The sequence below is a fragment of the Sciurus carolinensis genome, chromosome 14, assembly GCF_902686445.1.
Source record: "Sciurus carolinensis chromosome 14, mSciCar1.2, whole genome shotgun sequence".
NCBI lineage: Eukaryota > Metazoa > Chordata > Mammalia > Rodentia > Sciuridae > Sciurus > Sciurus carolinensis.
The window spans coordinates 71,622,554-71,645,653 of NC_062226.1; the positions used below are offsets into that span (position 1 = coordinate 71,622,554).

General features: G+C 41.7%; 1 protein-coding gene across 17 annotated transcripts in view; it reads right to left on the reverse strand.

Annotated features, from left to right (window-relative positions):
* Trpm3 (transient receptor potential cation channel subfamily M member 3) overlaps positions 1 to 23,100 on the reverse strand; it is a 522,169-nt gene that overhangs the window by 73,095 nt on the left and 425,974 nt on the right. For 11 of the 17 annotated variants that reach the window (XM_047523940.1, XM_047523938.1, XM_047523936.1 and 8 more), the window contains 7 exons: positions 15,304 to 15,339; positions 15,014 to 15,154; positions 12,003 to 12,032; positions 10,946 to 11,235; positions 9,657 to 9,885; positions 7,481 to 7,648; positions 2,922 to 3,062 (listed from right to left, as the gene is read on the reverse strand). In XM_047523940.1, coding sequence (XP_047379896.1) covers positions 2,922 to 3,062; positions 7,481 to 7,648; positions 9,657 to 9,885; positions 10,946 to 11,235; positions 12,003 to 12,032; positions 15,014 to 15,154; positions 15,304 to 15,339 — 1,035 coding nt within the window. The remainder of the gene's footprint in view (positions 1 to 2,921; positions 3,063 to 7,480; positions 7,649 to 9,656; positions 9,886 to 10,945; positions 11,236 to 12,002; positions 12,033 to 15,013; positions 15,155 to 15,303; positions 15,340 to 23,100) is intronic. The other 6 variants (XM_047523941.1, XM_047523939.1, XM_047523937.1 and 3 more) reach the window with 1 other exon arrangement.

The following is a 23,100-nucleotide window of genomic DNA, read 5'->3' on the forward strand; positions in this document are numbered from 1 at the left end:
CCAGTCAGCCATGTACAAGGGAGCCGGGTGCTCAGGTCCCACCCTTCAAAAGAGTTATCTTCCCTGGGTGCTGCAAAGGATGTAGGCAAAGCAGTGTGTCTCGAGCTTCCCTAAGCATTAATGCACCTGCAGCATTCACTAAACACAGGTAGCCTCTCAGGGTCTTGCCTGGAGAGCTGATTTAGTGGGTTTATGATGGGGTGAGGTGTTGGCATTTCTAACACAATCCCTTCTCATCATGGATATTTTAGAAATGTGTTTAGTTTAAAAAACTAACTCTTCATTTTCTGGGTCAGCGGTTCTCAGCCCCTGCTGACCATGACAATCACTTGGGAGCTCTGCAATATCCCAGTGACCAGGCTGTACCCAACACCAATGGTGCCAAAGCTCCGAAGACCAGTGTTTAAAAATCTGTCCAGGTGATCCCAAAGTGAGGCCAAGCTAGGATAGTTGTAATTCAAAAGCATTCTTGGCTAACAATTGCCTGACATGAGTGAGTGGGGACAAGGGGATCACAAAACTAAAATTACTATAAAATAGGATGCAGATCAAGAAAGAGAAAAAGACCCCTTGGAAGGATCAGAGAGGTACATTCATACAAGCGATAGAACATTCCTGACACAATTATTTCTACTGATTTCTTTTGTGCTCTAGATCAGGAGTCTGCAAACATTTTTGACAAAGAGTCAGACAGGTAACTCTTATGGCTTTGCTGGTCAAGAGGCTTTTATCATCAGTAATCAATTTTATTGTTAGAGCATAAGAGCAGCTAGGCTCTACAAGTAAATAGGTGACTTTGGGTTTCAATAAATCTTTGTGGACACTGACATTTGAATTTCACGTAACTTTCAAGTTTCACAATGTATTCTTATTTCAACCCTTTAAAAATGTAAAAAACAAACCAAAACAAAACAGGGACATGAGTGTAGCTCAGGGATGGAATAGCTGCCGAGTATGCACGAGGTTCTGGGTTCCATCCTCAGCACCATAAAATAATTAAAGATGTAGAACAATTGTTAGTTTGCAGGCTACAATAAGGGGCAGTGGGCTGGACTTGGCCCTGTCCTACGTTGTGAAAATTGATGAAGCATAATGTAAGAGCAAGGACAGATATATGTATGAGATGATGGTGCAAATTATATCTCGATAAAATTGTATGGATTAGGGAGAGTATTTAGAAAGCACTGGAAACATTGCCTCATACATAGTAAGTGCTCAACGAAAGATACTGTCATTATTGTTGATGGATAGATGACTACAACGTTGATCGTCTATCACTTTGGAATGTGGCTAGTTTAGGAATAACAGTAGTCACATTGGCGTGGTTCTTTCAGGTCTAAGCACTTCCCCTACTGCAACACATTTCATCTTCATTAAACCCTACAAAGTAAGTATATTATTATCTCCGTCTTAAGGAAACTGTGGACAGAATGGGAAAGTGACTTGTTTGATGTTACACAATACAAAGAGGCACAGATGGGATTCCCACCCAGGCTGTCTCACTCCAAGGTCCGTGCTTGTCACCACTATGCTGTTTTCTGCAAGGTAAAAATAATGTAGATCTGTATAAAATGTAGAAATAGAAGTGAGTTTGGCATGTTTCCGTTGAGGGGTGGTGGAACATTTTTTTTTCTTTTAGTAGGCTATATTATCCCATACATTCTCTTTTTTTGAAACATTAATACATTTGAAGTTTTACTTTACTAAATATAAATGTAATATTTGTATTTTCCTAATCACTGATCCTCTTTTGAGACTACACTTTAAAGTAGTAGCTTTTAAACTAGTGGCTTTTTTATCTTATAAGGGGATGTTAAGCAACATCTGGGAACATTTTAGTTGTCATACCTGGAGGAAGAGTACTACAGGTATCCAGTAGGTATTGGCCAGGGATGATGGTAAACATACTACATGTCAGGGACAGCACCCCATGACAAAGTATTACCCTGCCCAAAATGCTGATATTGCTGAGGCTGAGAGTCTCAGTTATAAAGTCAGTGCCAGGTGTTAGCACATAGGACCACACAAAAAACAGCTCATCTAGACATTTGAGTCATCTTAGCCTCAGATTTAGATTATCCTGTTGCTGACTCAAACGACTGTTCTGTAGCTGGTTATCAAAAAGGCTTAAAATACAGACACACTTGCCTTTGTCTTTGCACAGTTCCAATGTGTCGGGGGAGAATCAGAGATGACCTGGGCCAAAGCTCATCTTAAAATATCATTGAGAAGCAAAAGTGGAAAACCAGCAGCTCAGTCCTTCCTACCACATCAGGAGGCCTTTTCAGGAACCCACGGTTTGGTAGGCAGATGATGTTGGTAGAGTGTGCATACCGAATAATGTTTGCTAGGACTGTTGGTTGCTTTGGCGGTTTTTGCTTGTTTGACTTGTTTGTTGTTTATTGTGTCTGAGCAAGAAAATCTGTTTGCTGGCACGACCAGATTGGGAGTAGCTATGTGTGTGTGTGACCTGTGTCTAGTCATGACACGTCCACACTGTGCTTAACTCTTATTCACTAAATGTACCTCTAACCCTAATCCTACCCCTCAACCAAATCCCAGGATTGGCATCTAAAATAGGCAACTCTGATCTCGTCCTCATCCATCCAGAAGAGGAAAGTGTTTTGAAAGTGAACATCTACTTCCTAACAGATTGAAATCATACTCACCTTACCTCTATTTCTATTAGTTCTCCCTTTTATCATTTCCGTAAGCTTTGTAAAGAGAAGATATTTAGCCTGTGGGAGCTGCCCAACAAACTCCAGAAATCTTGCACAACTATTGGAAAAGCAAGGTCATAGAGCTTTCTTTCCTGCCTGGGTGGTACTTAGGACTCACAGAGAAAACCACACGGATGCATGAGACATGAATGTTGGTTCCTGTGGTCATCCGTTAGGAAGGACAAAAGGAAGGATACTTACAGTGTAGAACCAGAACTTCACAATGGGTGCATTGTAGAATTCATAGATTTTTCTGCCCAGGGGGATTAACCGGTGCCTGCTCTGAACTTCCTCTTCATCCTTCTTCCTGGATGACTCCCCATTGTTTCGTCCCAACATTGCCTAGAGAGGGAGAGAATGGAAACTGTCATGGTAGGGCTCTGCAGAGCACAACTTTAACATGCTTATTTTACACTTTAGAGCTCACTGAACATAAGAACCTGAGGCCCCTAGGTATGTGCTTGCATTCTTGTTTAATCTGTGTATTTTCTTTGTCTGGGATGGAAAGTCTTGGGGAAAGCTCTTGATCATTCTCTTCTACCCTGAACCCTCTGGAAGAGGCAGGCAAGAGAAGATAACGTAGTATTCTGAAAGGGAGGAAGAATGTGGCTGGGAAGGCCAGGTTGGAGAAATCCGTCCCCTCATCCTACCCTCATATATTGAGAGACAGGGTACCTCTAGGTTCAAATCCTCTCTCCACTCATACTAATGACTCTTAAGTCAAAGGTAAATTGGACCAGAGTCCCTACTTTATCCAAAGATCATGAGTGTTCAAGAGGCAAGTTATCTGAAGTACCTGGAGTTAGGTTAGGGCCACCTCCTCAACCTGTAGGCATGTGTCTTGGTTCCCTGATTCAGTCCTGGTAAAATTTGAGCTACTGCTGGCATTAGTTGTATCACAAGTCCTGGGCATGCTGCCTTTCTTTTCGTTCAGGTGAGAATAGGAGAATCCTAGTCAGGCTTGGTTGCAGAGGTCTTCATCTCCAAGCTGTTGGAGATCTTCCCAAAGAATCCATTATTCCCTTATCGTTCATGATAACAGCAGCAGTATCAACAATATTGTATTTTTAACCTCTCTGAAACTCGGTTTCTCATTATTTGATTTTTTTTGTTGTTGTTGTCGTTTTTCACAGTGCTAGGATTTGAACCCAGGGCCTCAAGCATGCCAGGCAAGTATTCTATCACTGAGATACATCCCTAGCCCTGAGACTTAGTTTCTTTAACTGTAAAATGGGGGTAATAAGAGCTCCTAATACAGGGTTGATCTACCAATGAGTTAGCATCTGGCACATAATGGATGCTCAGTAACTATGAACCAGTTAAATAAACTGAGACCTTGACTACTCTTCACTGAAATGATCTAGTTGGGATCATGTACACAAAAAGTATGTTATTAGAATATATAACAGCATAATTGTTTTGACTTTAATTCTTCAATATTGTTCTAAGATAGGGTTAGTTCCACACTATTGGGAAATGAGATTTTTATTAAATACAAGAATGGGATAAGATGTTATAACTGCTGAGGACTAAAAAGGATTTGGGACAAGACAGAGTACTGGGCATAAGAATTTCAAGTTGAGAGAGTTTATTATAGCCATAATTTAAGTTTGTCTTGAAGTTGAGACTAGAAATAACCACTACATAATTTTCTTTTCAAATAATCTGACCTAAAATATGCAAATATTAGTTTCGACTACTTCAACCATTGCCTCAAAAAAATCACTTCTCTCAAATATGTGATAATCACAACTGATTTCTCCCTAATCAATAGAATTTCTGAAAAGGTAACTTCCATCCCTTTGTGCACACTCTGGCTAGAAAAGGACCTTGAGTTAATTAATAGAGCAGATTTTCCTCCAAGGCTGGTCTACGAGATTATTGTTAGTGAGCTGTCAATCTTCATGACGGATAGCACACTAGACCCCCCACAGAATTCTATAAGTATTGATCACTGACCTCAAGAAACTCCAAAGGTACATGATATTTGTCCTTATATAATTCATAATTTATGTAACATAATTATCCTGCTCCTGTTCTGCTTATGTCTATGCTTGACAATACAATGCTTCTCGGAGACATAATGAGATAGAAGCAAAGGTAGACTGGAGATCTTTAGGCACCTCAGAGAGGGGCAGCTTGGGGGTAATCTCTGGGGACACTGGATTTCCCAACATAGCTATCTCTAAAACTGTGGACGTGTTGGTACTTTATTAGGCAAAGGGCAAGGTGAAGACTCCTACATGGCCAGACCCATAAAACACAAACACAAACAGAATACCTTGTTTTGTCTTTATGATTCAAATGCAAATTCCAGACTGAGTGTATTTATAAAAGGTTGGTCTTTTTTAAACAAAGCATTTTTGCCCTTTCATCAGTTCCAGCCTTAGCAGCTTCACGTGCTGATTTGGTTGATTTCTTTCCCCTAAGGTCAAACATTTCCTTTGACATTCCTTAAAGCAGAATTTAAGGATCAAATTCAGATACACCATACAGTGTGGATTTTAAATCTCTGCTGCCTGGACACAAGTGTTAATGGAGAAAATAATCCTTTGAGGTGAACTACAGATCCTGAACTATTAAATGTTCTGAAATGGAGTGAACCAAGGTGAATATTTTGGGTTATAGTTTTGGAAGGACAAAGGATGTTCCATTACAAGAGGAGATACATTGGTTTAACAAAGAACCTCAAATGTCAATCCTATGAAAGAAGGAGAGGTATCATCAACCCTCACCCTAAATTCTGCCTAGGGTGAGCCCTAGCAGGGACAGAATTTGCCATCAGGGTCTGATGGGAGCCCTAGCAGGGACAGAATTTGCCATCAGGGTCTGAGTTTGATGCCCCCAAGTCCCTTCCCGCTTCCTTGTTTCCTTTCCCTCCCCCTGGGGAGAACAAGCCCAGGCAACAAGGCCACCCTGTGTCTCCTACTCAGGTTCTTAGTAAACAGCACTGGGGGCTGTTCTTTGACCACACAACTTTGTTCTCAATCTAGAGATACATCTTTATAATTGTGGCTTCCTGAAGGATCAGGTCCTCAAAGGTCTGGCCTGAGCAGGGGAAGCTCCTCCCTTTGCTTTCTTCCTGGAGAGCCAAGCAGGCAGAAGTCTGAGTCAGCTCCTGGCTGACTTCCTAGGATGTGTGTCTACCTCAAGGTCACCCGACACTTGACTTAGGAGGCCTGCGTGTTGCTTTTGAATTCTCTACTGTGTGTTCACCCAAAGCAGCTGAGGCTAGGAAGAAATTCTCCCTTTTCCTTAATTAAAAAAGTAGACAATGGAATCTGTTTGCCTGGGTTCTAATCCCAGATTTGCAACTGGGTAAACTTGGGCAGTTTGATCTCCTTGAGTCCCGTCTTCCTCACCTGTAAAATGGGGTTAATAATAACAGTGCCTATTTGTGGGTCTGATGTGAGGATTCCATGAGTAAGCGTACAAAGAGTGCTTAGTGTGCATTAGTAAGCATTTATCAACCTTTATGGTGTGACAGCTACCAGTCTAAGCAGTTTTTAAATGTATATGTTTTAAACCACACAGCTTCCTGTGGGGCACATAAAGTCATTATTCCCACACTAGAGATTATGAAAGTGTGCTCAAAATCATACAGCAAAAGGTGATGGTGTAGAATTCTGACCCGAGAGAATACCCTCCCTTGTTACCACTGATGATTAAAATAACATTTCCTATCCATCATGGGACTTAGAAGCCAAAATTATGGGAAGATCTTCAGGGAAGACCATCTGTATTCCTATAGAGGTGAGCAGACTTCTATGTGGATATTTGTAAAGATCCTGAAACTGAAACAAAAGTTGGCTTTTCAGTCAATGAGTTAGGGATTGTATCTGCAAACAGATGTTGAGGAGGGGCCCACTGGAAGGAAATGTTCTTTGTCTGGAGGAAGAACAGTCCTTGGTGGCCCCACCAGGATGATAATGCAAAAGCCTTTTGTCACCTGAGCAAAACCAATTTTCGTTTTCTCCTCTCACAGTTCCTTCTGGGTGATTAAGGCAGCAGTCGCTAGCCAGGGTGGTAAGGGAGGGTGAGGACTATCAAGAAAGTCCTTAGGGAGTTGTTGCTTGATGTTTCCTGAGCTATGAAGCCTTGTGTGTCCCTTTAATAGCATGGGATATTTTTAGTCTTTGGCTACCACACAGTGACAGTCACGCTGCTCAGGCGGGGGCTGTGGGAAGCCGTCCCATGCGCAGCTGCCCGTTCCCTCTGCAGAACAAAGCATCCATGTTCTATAATTACACTGGGGAGAGCTAATAAAAGCTTTTCATACAAACCTCAAAATTCAATTAGTGCTGTATTTGTGAGCCTGACCCTGAAGACAGATACGGGCTTAGCTTCTGATCAGCAGAATGGTTCCAGTTCAGGGAAGGAAGTTGGCTGCTCCCAAATCATGGCTCTCCTTTCTTGTTTTGTGCGCTAAGACCACCACATCGCCTGGTTGTTTATAAATCTTTGCTTGCCTGGGAAATTTGAGGGTGCCTTGCTTTGAATTTCATTAGATTTTCCTGCTCCATTGGACTGAAGGGCTTCACATTAGAATCAAACCAAACAGTCATGCTATGTGTGCATAAAGAGGACATTTTTATAATACCCTGGTGACAATACTTAAATGGAAGTACCCATGACTAACTTGGCAGTGAGGATGGGGACAGCTGTCTGACCTCAAGAGTGACTGAACCTTAAGTCACATCAATGCATTTGGGATTTTCCTCAGGGAAAATAACTGCTTTTTTTTTTTTTTTTTTCCTTACAGTCAGTTCCATGTCCTCTTCATCTTTTTCCTTCGTGGGTTTCTCTGGTTCTTCTGGTTCCTTCTCTTGGAGATGGATTTCTTGGGCCTGAGTCATATAGGGCATGTCATCTTTGTTCTTGAACTCCAAGCTGAGAATTGAAGGAGGAAGTAGAATTCCCAGAATTACCTAAAGTAATAATAATGATAATAATAATAATCACATTTAAAGGATTAAGATTAGGTGGTTGTTTAGAATCAGAGGGCCTGGGGTGTGGTGTTGACGTATGTGTTTGTGTATATGTGCATGTGCACCCATGCACGCCCATGTAAGAGCGTTGTATACCCTGTGTGTGCACCTGAACATCTGAATCTCTGAAGCTCACTATGTGAAGAAGGTCACTTTGTCCCATCAGAGAAATATTTTGCATAGCATCTCAGCCTAGTTTTTGAAGGAACAAAGGGTCAGTAAAAATGAAGCTCAAGTTGCAAGGCAGGGACGGTCCAGGGCTGAATGGCCATGAGGACTGGAGAGCAGTCAGGGGAGAAAGAATGGTGATGACCCTGGATTCTGGGTGCCCGGCAGGTCTGGTCTCAGGTGGCGTGCTGGTGTGCTCAGCCTTCAGGGGACATGGCACATTGTCCTCAGAGCTCAGAACTGAGCTGGCTCCCCGCGAGCTCAGGCTCAGCAGTCACTAGTAATGTGGCTAGGGAAACATCCATGTGCTGCTTCATGGAACCATCTATGACTCTGGGCCAAAAGCCACCGAGAGGGAGGAATGGGACAGGGACTGCCAGTCCAATAAACCGTGGGCAAAGGGCACAAAGTCGCAGGTGTGCAGGATGAGTAAATCTAGGGATCTAATGAGAAACACAGTTCTAATATCACATTACACACTGGAAATTTGCTAAGAAAGATTTTAGGGGCTCTGATCACATTAAAAAAAGAGGCTAACTATCAAGATGATGGATTTGTTAATTTGTTTAACTCTAAGAACCATCTCACTATGTATATCAAAACATCATGCTGTACACTTTGCATGTATAAATTAAAAAACGGCCATCACACAAATTAAGGCCAAAACAAAAAGCAAACAATAAAAACTCCCATATTCTTTTGATCTTCCACCTCTCATTTTTTTCAGTTTAATGTTTCCTTTGAAAAACATTGAAAAAATTCAAAAAGCAAGTCCTACATACCATCCTACTTCTCATAAAAATGATAAAATTCCAAACATGGTTTATTCAACCTCAGGTATAACCTCTGAATATAGTTTACTCTGTGTTCTTGTTTTTTTTTTTTTTTTTTTTTTAATGAGTTTATATTGCTGTAACTCTGTACATATACATTTTGTAAAAGGGACTCGGGTTATTCGATCTAGTCTGAAAATTGTTTTTCTTCATTTAAGAGTATGATCAGAGGGTTGGGGATGTAGCATAGGGGTAAAATATGTGTGCAAGGCCCTGACTTCAATCTCCAACACCAAAAAAAGAAAACAGTGATCAGAATCATGCAGCAATGCCTTAATATATACATCTACCATGTTTTTAGTTCAGCTTAAAAAATTTCTCTCAGGGCATGGTGGTGCATGCTTGTAACTCCAGACACTCAGGAGGCTGAGGCAGGAGGATCTCAAGTTTGAGATTAGCCTAGGTAACTTAGTAAGACCTTGTCTCAAAATAAAAAATAAAAAATGTAGTTCAGTGGTAAAGCACCCCTGAATTCAGTCCCCAGTACCACTACCTACACACACATACACAAAAATCCTGAAGCACATTGGGTAAGATCCAATATCTCTATGACCACCATGTAAATAACATATGTGGGGGATGGGAGAGGGCAGGCTCCCACAGTGGAGAAGGGTTGCCTAGGTGAGGACTCCTGGTATAGCCCGGCTTGTGCCAGAGCAAATGGTGACCCCTATGGAACCCATGTGACCACTGCCTTTAGATCTTCTGAAAAACATTAATGTCTAGGTGCTACCTTAAGAGATTCTGATTCAGAAGGACTCAGGGGAGGCCCTAGCCTCTATATGAAAATCAAAACACTGTACAGGAGATTCTGGTGAACAGCTGGGGTTTAGCGGCAGCCTCTTGAGATAAGAGAATACCTAATCCCATCACAGATATGGCTTTGAAAACTACAACCAACCCTCCAGGGCCCTTATAACACACAGGGCCTCCTTGGGCGTGCTGACCTTGAGGCCTGAGTTCTTGCGCATGCGGAGCCGACCCATCCACATGTCAGTGAGCAGCATCTGGCTGCACGTGTGTGCAATGAAGTCGCGGTGCTTGGCGGCCACAGCCAGCTGCAGGCATGTGGCATTGCTCCAATTCTTCAGTTCGTACGTCAAGAGTTTCATGGCCAGTTGCTCATCCTGCTTGTAGGATTGGTCCAAGAGCTCCACAGCCAGCTGGCCAAAGTCCCTGAAAGAGAGAATGTACAAAGGAGCCTCAGGCCTGCTTAGAGACATATGACAAAAGTGGGGATGGAGCCTATTATGGTTTAAATATGAAGTGTCCTCCAAAAGTTCATATGTGAGACAATGCAAGAATTTTCAGAGGTGTAACCTGATCGGTGAATTAATCCACTGATATGGATTAACTGGGTGGTAAGTGTAGGCAGGTAGGGTGTGGCCGGAGGAAGTAGGTTACTGGGGGTGTGCCTTTGGGGTTTATATTTGTTCCTTGGTGAGTAAAGATCTCTCTGGTTCCTGATTGCCTTGTCCTGAGTTACTTTCCTCTACCACTTCTTCTACCATGATGTTCTGCTTGTTAGGTCCACAGCTATGGAGTTGGCTGACCATGGATTGAACCTCTGAAACCATAAGCCAAAATAAACTTCTCTTCTTCTACATTGTTCTTGTCAGGTCCTTTGGTCACAGCAATGAAAAAGCTAGCTAAAATAGATTCACTGGCCAACCACAAAATGTGGTTGCTGTGTGGAGCAGTTGCTTCGTGTGAGGTCTTGTCTCTTCATAAATTCATCCAGACAACATCCATGAAGCATCCAGCACATGCCAGATACCATGTTTGGAGCTGAGGATGTAAGTCCAACAAGGTATGATGTCCACACTCAAGCCCCAAATTCAAGGCATATTTATGGGGGAGGTTGACCAAACAATGATTAGAATGCAGTGTGTCTTCCTAAATGTGACAGAACTCAAGTTCAAATCCCAGTCTTGCCAATCATAAATATGTGAACTTGGACAAGTTACCTAAGTTCTGAATCTCACTGTCCTCAGCTCAGAGAAGTGCATAACAATAGGACCTACCTCTTGGGGAAGCTGAGGGGATGACATGAAATCTGTGCATTGGTGTGGCATCACTGTGCACCACAAAGGTTAATTATTCATGTCCATGCTCTGTGCACACTACTGGGGTGATACCACTTCCCCTTAATGACATGTGTTTCTCAGACCTTCTAGTCTTTGGAGGCTACCTTCCCTTCTCTCCCCCGACCTCCCCATTTGCTGGGCTGGCCAACCTGGAGTTGTGGTTCAGCTCTTGGGAAATGTCGTCAACCATGTCATTCTCAGAGGCCTCATGAGCCATGGCTTTGCAGAGCTTACAGGCCACCAGGGCCTTGGCCATGGCCTCCTCTCCATGCTGCCAGAAGAACAGAGCCATCTTCTGCCTCTTCATGAGGACGGCCCACACCATCAGCTCATGGAAAGGGAAAGGGAAGTGGTTGATTTCAGGGTCATCCAAGTCGATGTCCACCTCCTCCTCACGCTTTTTGGTTGTCTTTCTTCCTCGCCTCAGGGGAATATCATCCTGTAATTTTAGATAAAACACATACAGGCTGAGTGAGAAATGAATCAGTTCAATTCATTGCATAGTTATCATATATCTTCCACGGGCTCAGCTCTGGGATCAATACTGAAATGTAGTAGGTCAGCTCTTATCTGAAAAGAACTCACAATCTCATTTGTGGGTAATTTAAAAATAAGTTATGCTTATTTTAAAATAAGCATGGTCCCATGGGAACATGTCAATTTTATACTTCCAAGAATTATTTTAACAGGCATTTTTCTTATTCTGTTTACCTTTGGTCATTTTTTCTATGATTAGTAAGTTTTGTACCTTATGATGGACAGCACTACCCTTTTTTTGTTGAAAGGACAAGGATATCTTATACTTGTGTTTGCATAAATTACAATAACCATTTGAACAAAAGATGGGAAACATAATGAATGTGTCTCTCGTTTCTGCAATATCTACTGGTTGCATCTGTGAAGTAGTTCAGGCTGTTGGATCTGTTGTCATTTGCAAACACCCATGAACAGATTTTGCTTACGGGAATTTGTATGCTTCCTTGGTTTTCAAGTTAGTATTTCAAATCGGATTTACTTATTTATTTTTTATTTGCAATGCTAACATAACCTCATGGTGGAATTTTCAAAGCCATTGTGAACTGCCCCCATGACACTTGGAAACGTCATTTTCTTATTCTAGAAACATATGCTAAGCTCTTTCACTGTATTTTTTAAAATGTGTAATAAAGAGAATAACTGACACTAATAATTTGAACAAATATTTACCTCCATTCCCAGAAGTTTCAGGGCTTTGGGCTGTTAAAAAGAAATGTAAACAAAGTTAGGTCGTTCTTTCACAGAGGTAAGAAAAGAATCCTACTACATCATAAACAAGTAAGTAATCAAGAACTTTATTGTGCCATATAGCATTTATTTTATTTCTCTGAATAAACACCACAAGGGGAACTTAATTTATAGAAATTTTAGGAGAATTAGAGATTTCATGATGTTGGTGAATCACAGAAAATTAGGAAACTGAAGAGATGTGATTACCCACAGGTACAGCCTGAAGGACCAAGATTTATTTCACTTTCCTATAACCATCCTTCTTGGAGATAATGTCAAGATTTCCAGTACTTGAATGAGTGTTATGGTCTGAGGGTTTTTTCCTCCCCCAATTTATATGTTGAAATTCTAACTCCAGGGTGATGACATTGGTATAGGTATTTTGGGAAGGTCAAGAGAAAAGAGCCCTCTTTTTTTTTTTTTTTTTTTTTTTGAGAGGTTTCTTTTTTTTTATTGTATACAAATGAGATACATGTTGTTTCTCTATTTGTACATGGAGTCAAGGCATACCATTTGTGTAATCATAAATTTACATAGGGTAATGTTGTTTGATTCATTCTGTTATTTTTTTCCCTTCCCCCCCACCCCTCCCACCCCTCTTTTCCCTCTATACAGTCCTTCCTTCCTCCATTCTTACCACCTTCCTTATCCCTAACCCTAAACCTAACCCTAACCCTAACGCTAACCCCTCTCACCCCCCATTATATGTCCTCATCCGCTTATCAGCAAGATCATTCGTCCTTTAGTTTTTTGAGATTGGCTTATCTCACTTAGCATGATATTCTCCAATTTCATCCATTTGCCTGCAAATGCCATAATTTTATCATTCGAGAAGAGCCCTCTTGAATGAGATTAGTGTCCCTGTAAAAGAGGCCCAGGGGGACTCTTTCGCCTTTCCATTGTGTGAGGACACATGAGAAGGTGCCATCTGTGAACCAGAAAGAACCAGAAAGTGGGCCCTCACTAGACACTGAATCTGTTGGTGCCTTGATCTTAAATGTCTGGCTTCCAGAACTGTGAGAAATAGATTTATGTTCATAAGCCACCCAGTTTGTGGTATTTTGTTATAGCAGCCTGAACTAATCCGAGCAATGAAACGACCGAACAGATGAAATCCCATACTTCTCTAACCTGCAAAAGACCTCTATTGTTTGGAGATTTATGGGATATCATTCATAAATACATGTTTAATGCCTCCTGCTGACCATCTCCCTGTGCTGCACAGTACAGAAAGGGTGAGAGGACCAGCGGGCATGTGCTGAGGGTGGCAAGAGGCCCTCAAGACACAGTGTCAGCTGCCGGAAATGTGCACAACAGGCACAGACTGCAGCCAGCAGAGAGGGCAGCTCAGCAAATCTCAGAACCTGATTTATATTTAACAAGAGAAGATACTGAACTACTTCAAGGGGCAGAAGCACCAATTCTGTGCTTCTAACGAGTACAGAACAGTTGGGTGCCATCTTGGAAATTATCTGAGTAGACTGGAAGTTTCCAGACCTCACAAGCCCTCCAAATTTTATGTGACGAGTTGAGTGGGAATAGCTTGAGCCTAGTCTCTGTTTCTCTTTCAGTTTCTGAAATGACTACTAGTCTAAAACCTGTGCTATTATTTTTTCTTGTTTATGCTTTTTGGTGTTTTCAAAGTTTTCTATTAGTCCCACAAAATAGTTTTACAGTCAGAATAAAGCTTTGTTAAAAATAATAATCAACAAAATTTTTTAAAAAATGCAAAAATAGGACTGGGGTTGTGGCTCAGTGGTAGAGCGCTTGCCTAGCATGCGTGAGGCACTGGGTTCGATTCTCAGCACCACATATAAATAAGTAAAATAAAGGTCCATCAACAACTAAAAAAAATCTTTAAAAAAATACAAAAATAGAGTGAAAAAAAACATTTTAAAAAATTTGAAAGTGAGGAAAACAAAGAAAGAAAAATTATGTCCACTACCAGCTAAAGCAGCAGCTCTCAAAATGTCATCCATGGGTCATGAGGGACCCTGAGACCCTTTCAGGGGTGCAAGAAGTCCAAGCTATGTTCATGATAATACTGAGTTTGGATATTGTGTTTATATTAGTTCAGATGGCACAAAGCTGTGGGGAGTAAAACTGCTGGGTGCTTAGCAAGAGAAAAGATGGTGAAGCCTGTATGGGCAAAGGCCTGTAATCCCAGCAACTCCAGAGGCTGAGGCCAGAGGATTGCAAATTTGAGGCCAGTCTCATCAATTTAGTGAGACTGTCTCAAAATAAAAATACACCCCCCCCCCCAACAGGATGTAGCTCAGAGGTAGAGCAACCTGGGTCCAATCCTCGGGAACTGCCCCACCCCAAAAAAAAGGGTAAAGGTAGTGATACTAAACTTCACTATTGTCATGAGTTTCCACTGCAGAAAACAAAAACAGGTGAACAAAGACTCAAACAATTTTGCTTGAGAATGTTCTCAAAGGCCTCAATAATTACCATGTTCCTTAAATCTCTGTCTGATTGTGTTATCACCATCCCCTGGGATAAATTGGGAGGCCTGCCCCTGAAACATTTGTGCTACCGACTGATCTAGACGGCTGTTTTGAGGAAAAGCATTTTGGCATTCTTTGGGTTAAATCACAGTCCCTTTGTTTACATGGAATATCACTTTTACCTGAATGAGTGACTGGTAGATAAAACTGTGGCAGACCCATTGGTTATTTAGAGTTGGATGTTGGGCAGGTATATTTGGAATGACCAAAGCGAGGTTGTCACTTCGAGGAAAACAACTGACTGTATTGATTGCCAAATTAAAATAATAATAATAAATAATAATAACAACAACAACAACAATGGCTTGGATGGAAGAGGGAAGAAGAGGAGGAGCAGTTACCGCCTTCCCAACGGGTGTCCCTCTAGGAGACAAAGAAGCCACACCCTGAATCTCTCCCACCCTACTGCTCCCAGAGGCCGCCTAGGTGTGGAGAACTCACCCTCTTGGGGCCGAAGAGGTTGTGGTAGAGGGTCCTGAAGCGCTTGCGCGTGTAGTTGCAGCGGTAAGCTCCGCCCATCAGGTACTCGATCACCAGGCCGATGTCAATCAGGCTGATTCTGTAGTCTGGGGGTAGGTTCCCCTGTCAGACAAGAAAGAAAGAAAGAAACAAACCCAAAAGACAGCGTGGTTTACTAGGGATTCTATTGCACTTGTTCTGTAACTATTTTAGAGTAAAATATAATGAAAAAAGAAACATGAATGTATTATTATGCTGGTTAATTAATTCACCTTAAAATAGATCCAACCGAAACCTGGATATTCTCGCTTGGAAAGAAGACATAAGTTAAATAAGAAGATGCAGTAATCGTCGGCAATAACAGAAAATCAAAATATTTATTCAAGTCTTCAGCTGGGGAGAAAAAAACACCAGTGTAGCAAAAAGAAACACAAGGCTAGACATGGCAAATGCTGGCATTCCCAGTCACCGGGAGCAAGGTCCCCCATGTTCCCCAGCCCCCTCTCTGTTTCTGACCCAGGCCTGTCACCACTCTCTAGCGGATGATTTATCTTCTTCCCACTAAAGAAAGACTCCGCCCAGAGGATGAGGGTCATTACCAGGACTTGCACGGGGTGGGATCTGCTTAGAGCCAAGTTATCCTTTAAAACAAAACCTCTATTGTCCATTTTAAAGAACGGATAATTTTTCATAAAAGAACAGTGTGTAGGGAGGGGACTTGGGATGTCAGGATGGAGTTGTATATGAAGAGCCCTTGTGTTTAAAGAGAAGTGGGGGAGGAATAGGAGGAGAAATTTTATCAATGGAATATTTTTCCAGAATCAAGGAGATTTTTCACCTTTTCTTTCAAAGAGAGTAGCATTTCTCAAAGACCTGGAGCTGGAGTTATGGCATATCTTTTAATTTTTGTTTTTGAGATGCTGGGGATTGAACCCAGGGCCTCACACCTGGTGTGTCTCTGAGCTGCAAGTCATAAATAGATGCAAAAACAGAAAAGCTTTTGTTGTTTCTACTTCAAAAGGGGGCTTTTTAGGGTCTAAGGGAAATCCTTGTTCTGTAAGTGAAGGGAGAGATAGTTTGGCTTGTGGGCAATTCTGAGTGTACTGTGAATTCCAGGGGCACCACCGATTAGCTCTGAGCAGCTAAGTCCTTCATGAAGGAAGGCATTTGGTACCAGGAGTGGTGGGGATGGTACATTGGAGGAAGCCTGGTGTGCAAGTCCTTAGATTTCAGAGGCAGGAGTGTTTGGGTGTGCTTTTTCTTGAGTGGATGACCCACCCAGGATGCTGTGTGAGATTTCTGTCACTTCAAGAAGAGCCTCCTAATCTACACTGGGTTTTCCGACTTCAGTGGTATCAGAATCACCAGGGTGACAGTACAAAGATCTGGGCTTTGTCCTATTACTTCATCATATTGTGCCTCATTAGCTCCTCTGGGTGATTCGGATGCACACCAAAGTTTGTGAAGCCACTTCTTACCAAATGAGTTTCGGGGAGGTGATAGAAGTCTGAACAGTAGAACAGGGACATTCAAGTGCAACACAGGGAACACAGGCAGTGGGAAATTCACTTTATTTTTTTGCTGAGCTGGTTGTAGGTTTCAGTTATCCTTGCTCAGCTTTCCTTTGGCCAACCACATCCCTGCCAAGGTTTTGGGATTCAGAGTTAGAGGTGACCCACTGTAGCCTACCCTTCCCTTAAACCTTTAGTGTTAGATATTTCTTAAATATTTAAAATCTTTATATTCCCAGTGCTTTTTTCCCCCGAGTTTTAAAAAAACTATGTATTTCCAGTGTATTTTGTAGTGCTTGTGGTATGGTAGGCACTGAGCAATTTTTTTCCATTGACCATGTAAACTAGTAAAGCAGTGAAATGCACTGATGTGGTTTGGATGGAGTTTGGGTTTGGGCTTTTGGTATTAGAGTGTAATACACTAACTGGTTGCAGTCTGGTAGTCACTGCTGGTTGGGACACCTCTAATTTAAAGGGAAATTTAACTCGAAGTACCTGTGCATCACTGTATATAAATTCAGTGGCAATTCTCAGTGTGGTAAGAATGAAGGGAAAGCCCAGGAAGAACCAGCCTCAGGTGTGTGATTTCACTGCTGCTCTTTAGACTTTCTTGCTGTCCCCAGATTTAGGTCCCAACTTCACCCACTGGGTTCTGCCTCTTCCTTGGCTTAAGGATCTAATGTGAGATAGACAGGCAGAATGGTACTGTATGAAGCGGAAGTACACTGAGGCATGGGATGTCTCCCACCCTTGACCTTGGCCCAGTGAGGTCAGTCAGATCCATTGCATTAGTTGAATGATCCCCTCACAAAAATGGTCTCTGCTGTCCTCCCCACTCTTCTCGGAATTTCAGTCTCCTTTGAAGATGATTTAATCAATCTAACTAGTTTGGTAAGTTAAGCTGTCTTCAGGCTATGAACAAAACCGAATTGTCTGACTTTATTATGCAAAGTATGGCAAAAAAATATTAAAAAGAGAACAAAGAGAAAGTTTTAAGAGGGTCACTTTATGTATTGCCCTTTCCATAAAAATTTGAGTTTTAAAATATAATGAGGCCACAGTTTTTCTGTACCCTCCAGCTCTATTGGACATGAGGCAAGGCTGTTATTTAAAGCATAGAAGAGTCCAGGAGCCAGGCCATGCCTGGGTCAGTCTCTTCTCATGCACATTTGGCACTGATAAGAACGACCTTCTGAGGATGCCCACCCATCTGTTATTTTCCTTGGCATTGGGAGGCGCAGTATAAAACACACTGGCTTCCAGTCCTGGGCTTCTCTCTCCCCGTCATGAACCAGCAACTTTCCCCCAGGGCCTTTTCCCAGTAACAGGGGCTGAACACCATGGGTGCTTTGCTTACGTACAGATTTTGGGAAAGTCCCCAAAGAATTTATTGTGTTGCTATTGAAAAGCAATCAGAAAAAAAAATCTATGAACTGGTGCCTACTTTTCTTTCTTTATTTTTGTGGTGCTGGAGATTAAACCCAGGGCCTTGCACATACAAGGCATGTGCTCCACCACTGAGTGACAACCCCCCGCCCTCCTCCTTTTCAAGCTATAAGAATTTTCTAAATTTAAAAGCTGGGTAATAGTGCGTCTGACACCTAGGTATTTTGTTTTGAGAAACCTATGTGTGAGCGTCACCTTGAATTCTAAGAATGAGACACCAATATTGCCTGAAGATCAATAACTGAATGGTAATATTTATGCTTTTGAAGTGTCTTTAAGACTGGAGACTGTTATGAAAGTGGCAATAGTAGTAAAATTCAAAGTAAATAAATATTTAAGGGCAAATACAATACTTTTACCAAATGATTTTATTAATGAAAAGCTGTTAGGGGCACTGCAAAGGAAGGTGCTAGGATATTCTCATGAAAGGTTGATTATTGTAGAATGATTTCTGTGTGGTCAGATCTGAAACAGGAGAAAGGACTCTGTGATTATGTGGGTGTGGCTGAGTGAAGGTGAAAGGAACTGGCTTGCATTCCATTTGATCACAAGGGGGCGATGTTCACCTGCCAGATGCCTACAAGCACTCCTGGCTCTGTTACCTGCCTGTTCTGTTCTGTGTGGTAAGGTGACATGAAGGAATTTAGAGTATGTACAGGATTGGAGGATAAGGAGAGAGTCAGATGTTCCTGTTGAAGTGATATCCAGAGGAGGGCAAGTTTACTTTAGCCAAGAATGAGTTTGAACTCTGCCTGCAAGGCTGATAGCATCTATTTCCTTCCAGTGACTTGTGGGAACAGAGAAGAGGGAAATCAGCTTTATATTTCTTCTTAGAAGAGTGGAAAGCCTTTTGGGAAGAAGAAACAAATTTCATAAAAAGAATAAAATTGGGTGCAATTCAGACCTCTGCGGATTACTGTGTCCTGGATGGACTCTAAAGGGGATGGTGAGATGCTAGGCGGGTGGCCTGGATCACCTGTGACTTGTAGATGTCTCAGATGATGCATTTTCATTACTTCTTCTAGGATGGCCACTGCTGGGAAGCAGGGGACTTTCTGGGTCCTCTGGCAGAGGACAGTCAGAGGCCAGAGACGTGGCAGTGCAAACAGGAGTAGGCTAGGTTGTAATCTTGCCCCTGTCCTCTTGTGCCTCTGTACAGATCACTTTCTTTCTCTGTACTTCAGCTTATGCTCTGAAAATAGGTGGTTTGGACATAGTTATTTCTAAGGTCATGCCTATGTCTGAAAGTCCAGTTGTATGGTCAGTACCTGGCAGCTACTCTTATTTCTATGCTGCCAGGTCATTGGACAAAGACCCCTGTCCAGAGCTTCCAGGGTTGATGTAGCTCCAGTTTTCCCCTGGAATATAGCTAGTGAAACTGGAGGCTCAGAATCAGGAATGGTGAGGGCATAGACAGGGATGACTGTGTTCATCCCATCCACCTCCTCTGGAGAAGGCAGAGAAGGTGAGCAACCTGTTACATGCCAACAGGTAATGTCCCCAAACCTTCTGGAGGAGTCTTCCTTTGCTCAGGGCCTTTTCAAATTGGAAGTTTTTAACTTTCTTAATCCTGGAATAATACATATTCTGCCTGCTCTTTCTGTTACCCTCCCTCACCCTTTTGATTATATCTTCTTTAAAATATTTTTCTTGAAGTTGAGGATTGAATCCAGGTACTTGCACATGCTAGGCAAGAGCTCTACCACAGAGCCCGTCCCCAGCCCCCCTCACTCTTTTGATCATGACTGGTCATTGGTGGAGTCTGGACAATGATTTTCCATTTTCTGCCTTAATATCACATGCTGGGTCACGTGGTTTGAATGATTTGCTAGAGAATCTAGTCATGTGAGAAGGTACAATTTGGCAACTCTTGTTTTCAGACTGTGGATGACTAGTCTGAAGGCAAGTTTTAATCCATGCCATGCTTAAGGATATCTTAATGAAAGAAGAACTGGAGTTCACTTATTAAACCTGCTTTTCAAAATGAACTGTTTTTCAGAGATTGCCTCATGATATTGCTATCAGATTTCCACTATTCAGGAACATTTATTTTTCTTTGAAACTCTTAACAAGCCTTCCAAACAAAATTATTTCCTTCTGATGTGTGAACAGTGTAAAATGATTGCTGGTTTTCAGTTTTGCCAATGGTGAATGAGGAATTCTGTCCTGGGACAGTTGTTAAAATAAGGAAACAAAGACTGAGTTCCTTTGAGTAATTACTGGGTAATTTGGTTTGAGCTCTGAGAAAAAGAGGACATTATCCTGGTGTTTGGTAGGTTAGCAAGGTAATAGACTAGGTAGTCAATCTTTTAAAAAGTAGGAATACTTTAGCAAATATGCCTGAATGAAACAGGCTTATGAAAATGTTCTTTCTTCACTCCAGGTTTTGGAAATACCTTGTTTTTTCTTCTCTCTTTTTGCATTCTGCTAAGCTCTGGGTCTTACTTCCCATGTAAATGAACTTATCATAATTTCACCACTACTTCTATATAATAGTCAAGTGTCATCCTCCTTTGGTGGGGAGGGAGAGTAGAGGTAATCTGAAATATTAGCACACTTAATTTAAGAAAGAAAAACTACTATTTGAGAACATACAGAGGCACAAATTAAGCAGACACTTACTAAAATAGCAGGTTATATTTCACAGAAAAGCAGACGGACTTAGGCCACTCTGGTTTCAAAGGAGAGCACTGGTACAGTCAATGGATTTATGCATGAATACAGTTGAGGGAACCGGATTGACATATCAGTTCAAATTTCTGATTGATGGGGAACAGCAACTCTTCATCTCATTGCTCTAGATTGCTCCCTTGATATAAATAATTTGAGATCTTGAAACCAGTTTGGGAGCAATTCTGCACATTGTTTTTTTAATTTTTTTATTTTTTATGGTTTCAAAGAATACAAAGACTAGTTGGATTTGGAGATGTCACACTTAGGATGTGACTTAGGATGGTCAGATCATTCCTAAATGCACTTCCCAGGTTTGTAGCAATTATTTACATTAAACTGAACAGACACATTATCAAATGCTACGTTTTAAGGTCCAGAGCTGTGTTTTCTAACTCATGAACAGCATTTTGTACTGGAGTTTATAACTTGTAGTTAATTTTTTTTATAGATGAAATGTGTATATATGTTTTCCCTCTATTGTAAAGAAAGCTCATGCTGCTTATTATCATATTCTCTGATTTTGAAAACTGATTAAACTTCCAAAGACTTTCTTAGCATTTTAAGCCTAGTTTTTGTAGCTCTGAGTATCTTTCTGGACTACGTTGCTGGAAATAATCTGGAACCATGTGAGAAAGTTGTGCACCGATGTTCATTTTCTCTTGTTCATATTTTGGAAAACACAACCCAAAGCCGCAGTGCAGTTCCCCGCATCCGTACGACATCAACCGCGGGCGCTTCAGGTACCTTCGACTACCATGGCTATTCCTTCGGGCTCCTCAGGAGTCCGACACTCACCTTGACCATAGAAACCACTGGAGGCTGCACTTCCTGCCCGGACTTCTTCCAAGGGAAGAATCTAAACAAGGACTTTTAAATCCCCGCCCCACCCCCACGCCCCCACCCCCGGTCTTTTTTCCCAGGTGGAAGGATACATTGTTCTTAAGTCAATTCAGTTCCTTCCTGGGTGATTTTTTTTAAAAAAGTTATTTCTTTCCAGTTACTAAATTAGTAAAGTAAATGAAATGTTTACATAACTATCTTCTTGTGCCAATACTTGCTTGGATCACACTTCAAAAAAAAAAAAAAATCTCTTCTTAGCTAAACTCCTTCCTTCCAAGTTCTTACCATTTTGCTCTTTCTTTTCTTTTTTGGTACCAGGGATTGCTTAACCACTGAGCCACAGCTCCAGCCCTTTTAATATTTTATATAGAGACAGGGTCTCCATAAGTTGCTTTGAACTCAGAACCTCCTGCCTCAGCCTCCCCAGCTGCTGGGATTACAGGTGTGCGCCACCACGCCTGGCTCCATTATATTGTTTTTTGATGCATATTTTTTAGCCAAGAAGTTGGACAAACAAAAATAAATAAATAAAAGAAAGAAAAATTCTAAAGATAGTTTATATGCCTTCTAATAATACAGGCGACGTGAGCAAATACAGGAGGCAGCTCGAGGGATTTCAGAAAAGAGAAAATGATCTTGCAAAGCAGAGTCCTATTGGGAAGAGAAGGTAATAAGAGGGATTTTGATCATCTGTAGTCAGTGAGATCTAATTGCATAAGTCCCCTTGAAAATCAGGCAAGATGCTGCTGCTGGGAACGTGGTGGTGGAAGTGGATTAGTGACTTGTTTGAAGGTGTGGGTTGCCCAGTAGCTGGGACCCAGGGACAGAGGCATGGCTGCCTCATCAGAAAACCTCACCGAGCAGTCTGAGGTGAGGGGATTATACTGTGTTTATTATTTTAGAAAACCTCAAAACATTTTATTGAATGTGAGCAACAAAGAACTTCTGGAGAAAATATTGAATGAGTACACTTCTGACTTTAGCTTCCAGGCAGTTTTAAGCTGGATCCATTAAATGAAACTGGAAGGGTTGGAGAAAGAGAAATGGATTTGCAACTGTTTTCCTTGCTTTGAAAGAGCTACAGGTTTTACTCCCTGGCACAGATGCAAATCCTTCATTAAGGCAACATGGAGATGGGAGAAAACTTTGCAATGGCCCAAAAAAAAAAAAAAGGCTTTTGTTTTTATATTCTTCACTCATTACTCTCAAAGGTCTGGAAGGGTCGAATAGATGGATTATAAACAGCCCCAGGGCCTTTGCTTGACCTGTTGAAGAAATAAATTAAAAAATTGCTACAGGGCAACTACAGGTCAGTTCTGGCCAATGACTTCTACTTTAAGATGGAGAAATTGTACTCCATTTTTAAACTTCACCTTGTAGCTTTCTCTAAGTATTTTCTGTGGACTTTGGTGAAGAATTGCTACAAAGTAGTGATAGCAGGCATATGTGTGCATGTGCACACATGCGTGAGTGTGTCTAAGGTGGGGGAAGTACCATCAGCTACATTGACCTTTGGAGTTAAGGGTTCAGAACCCAAGTTGTCCCTGAAGGCAATTCTGTAGGGCAAAGGATGAGACTGTTGCTAGCATTAAGCATAAT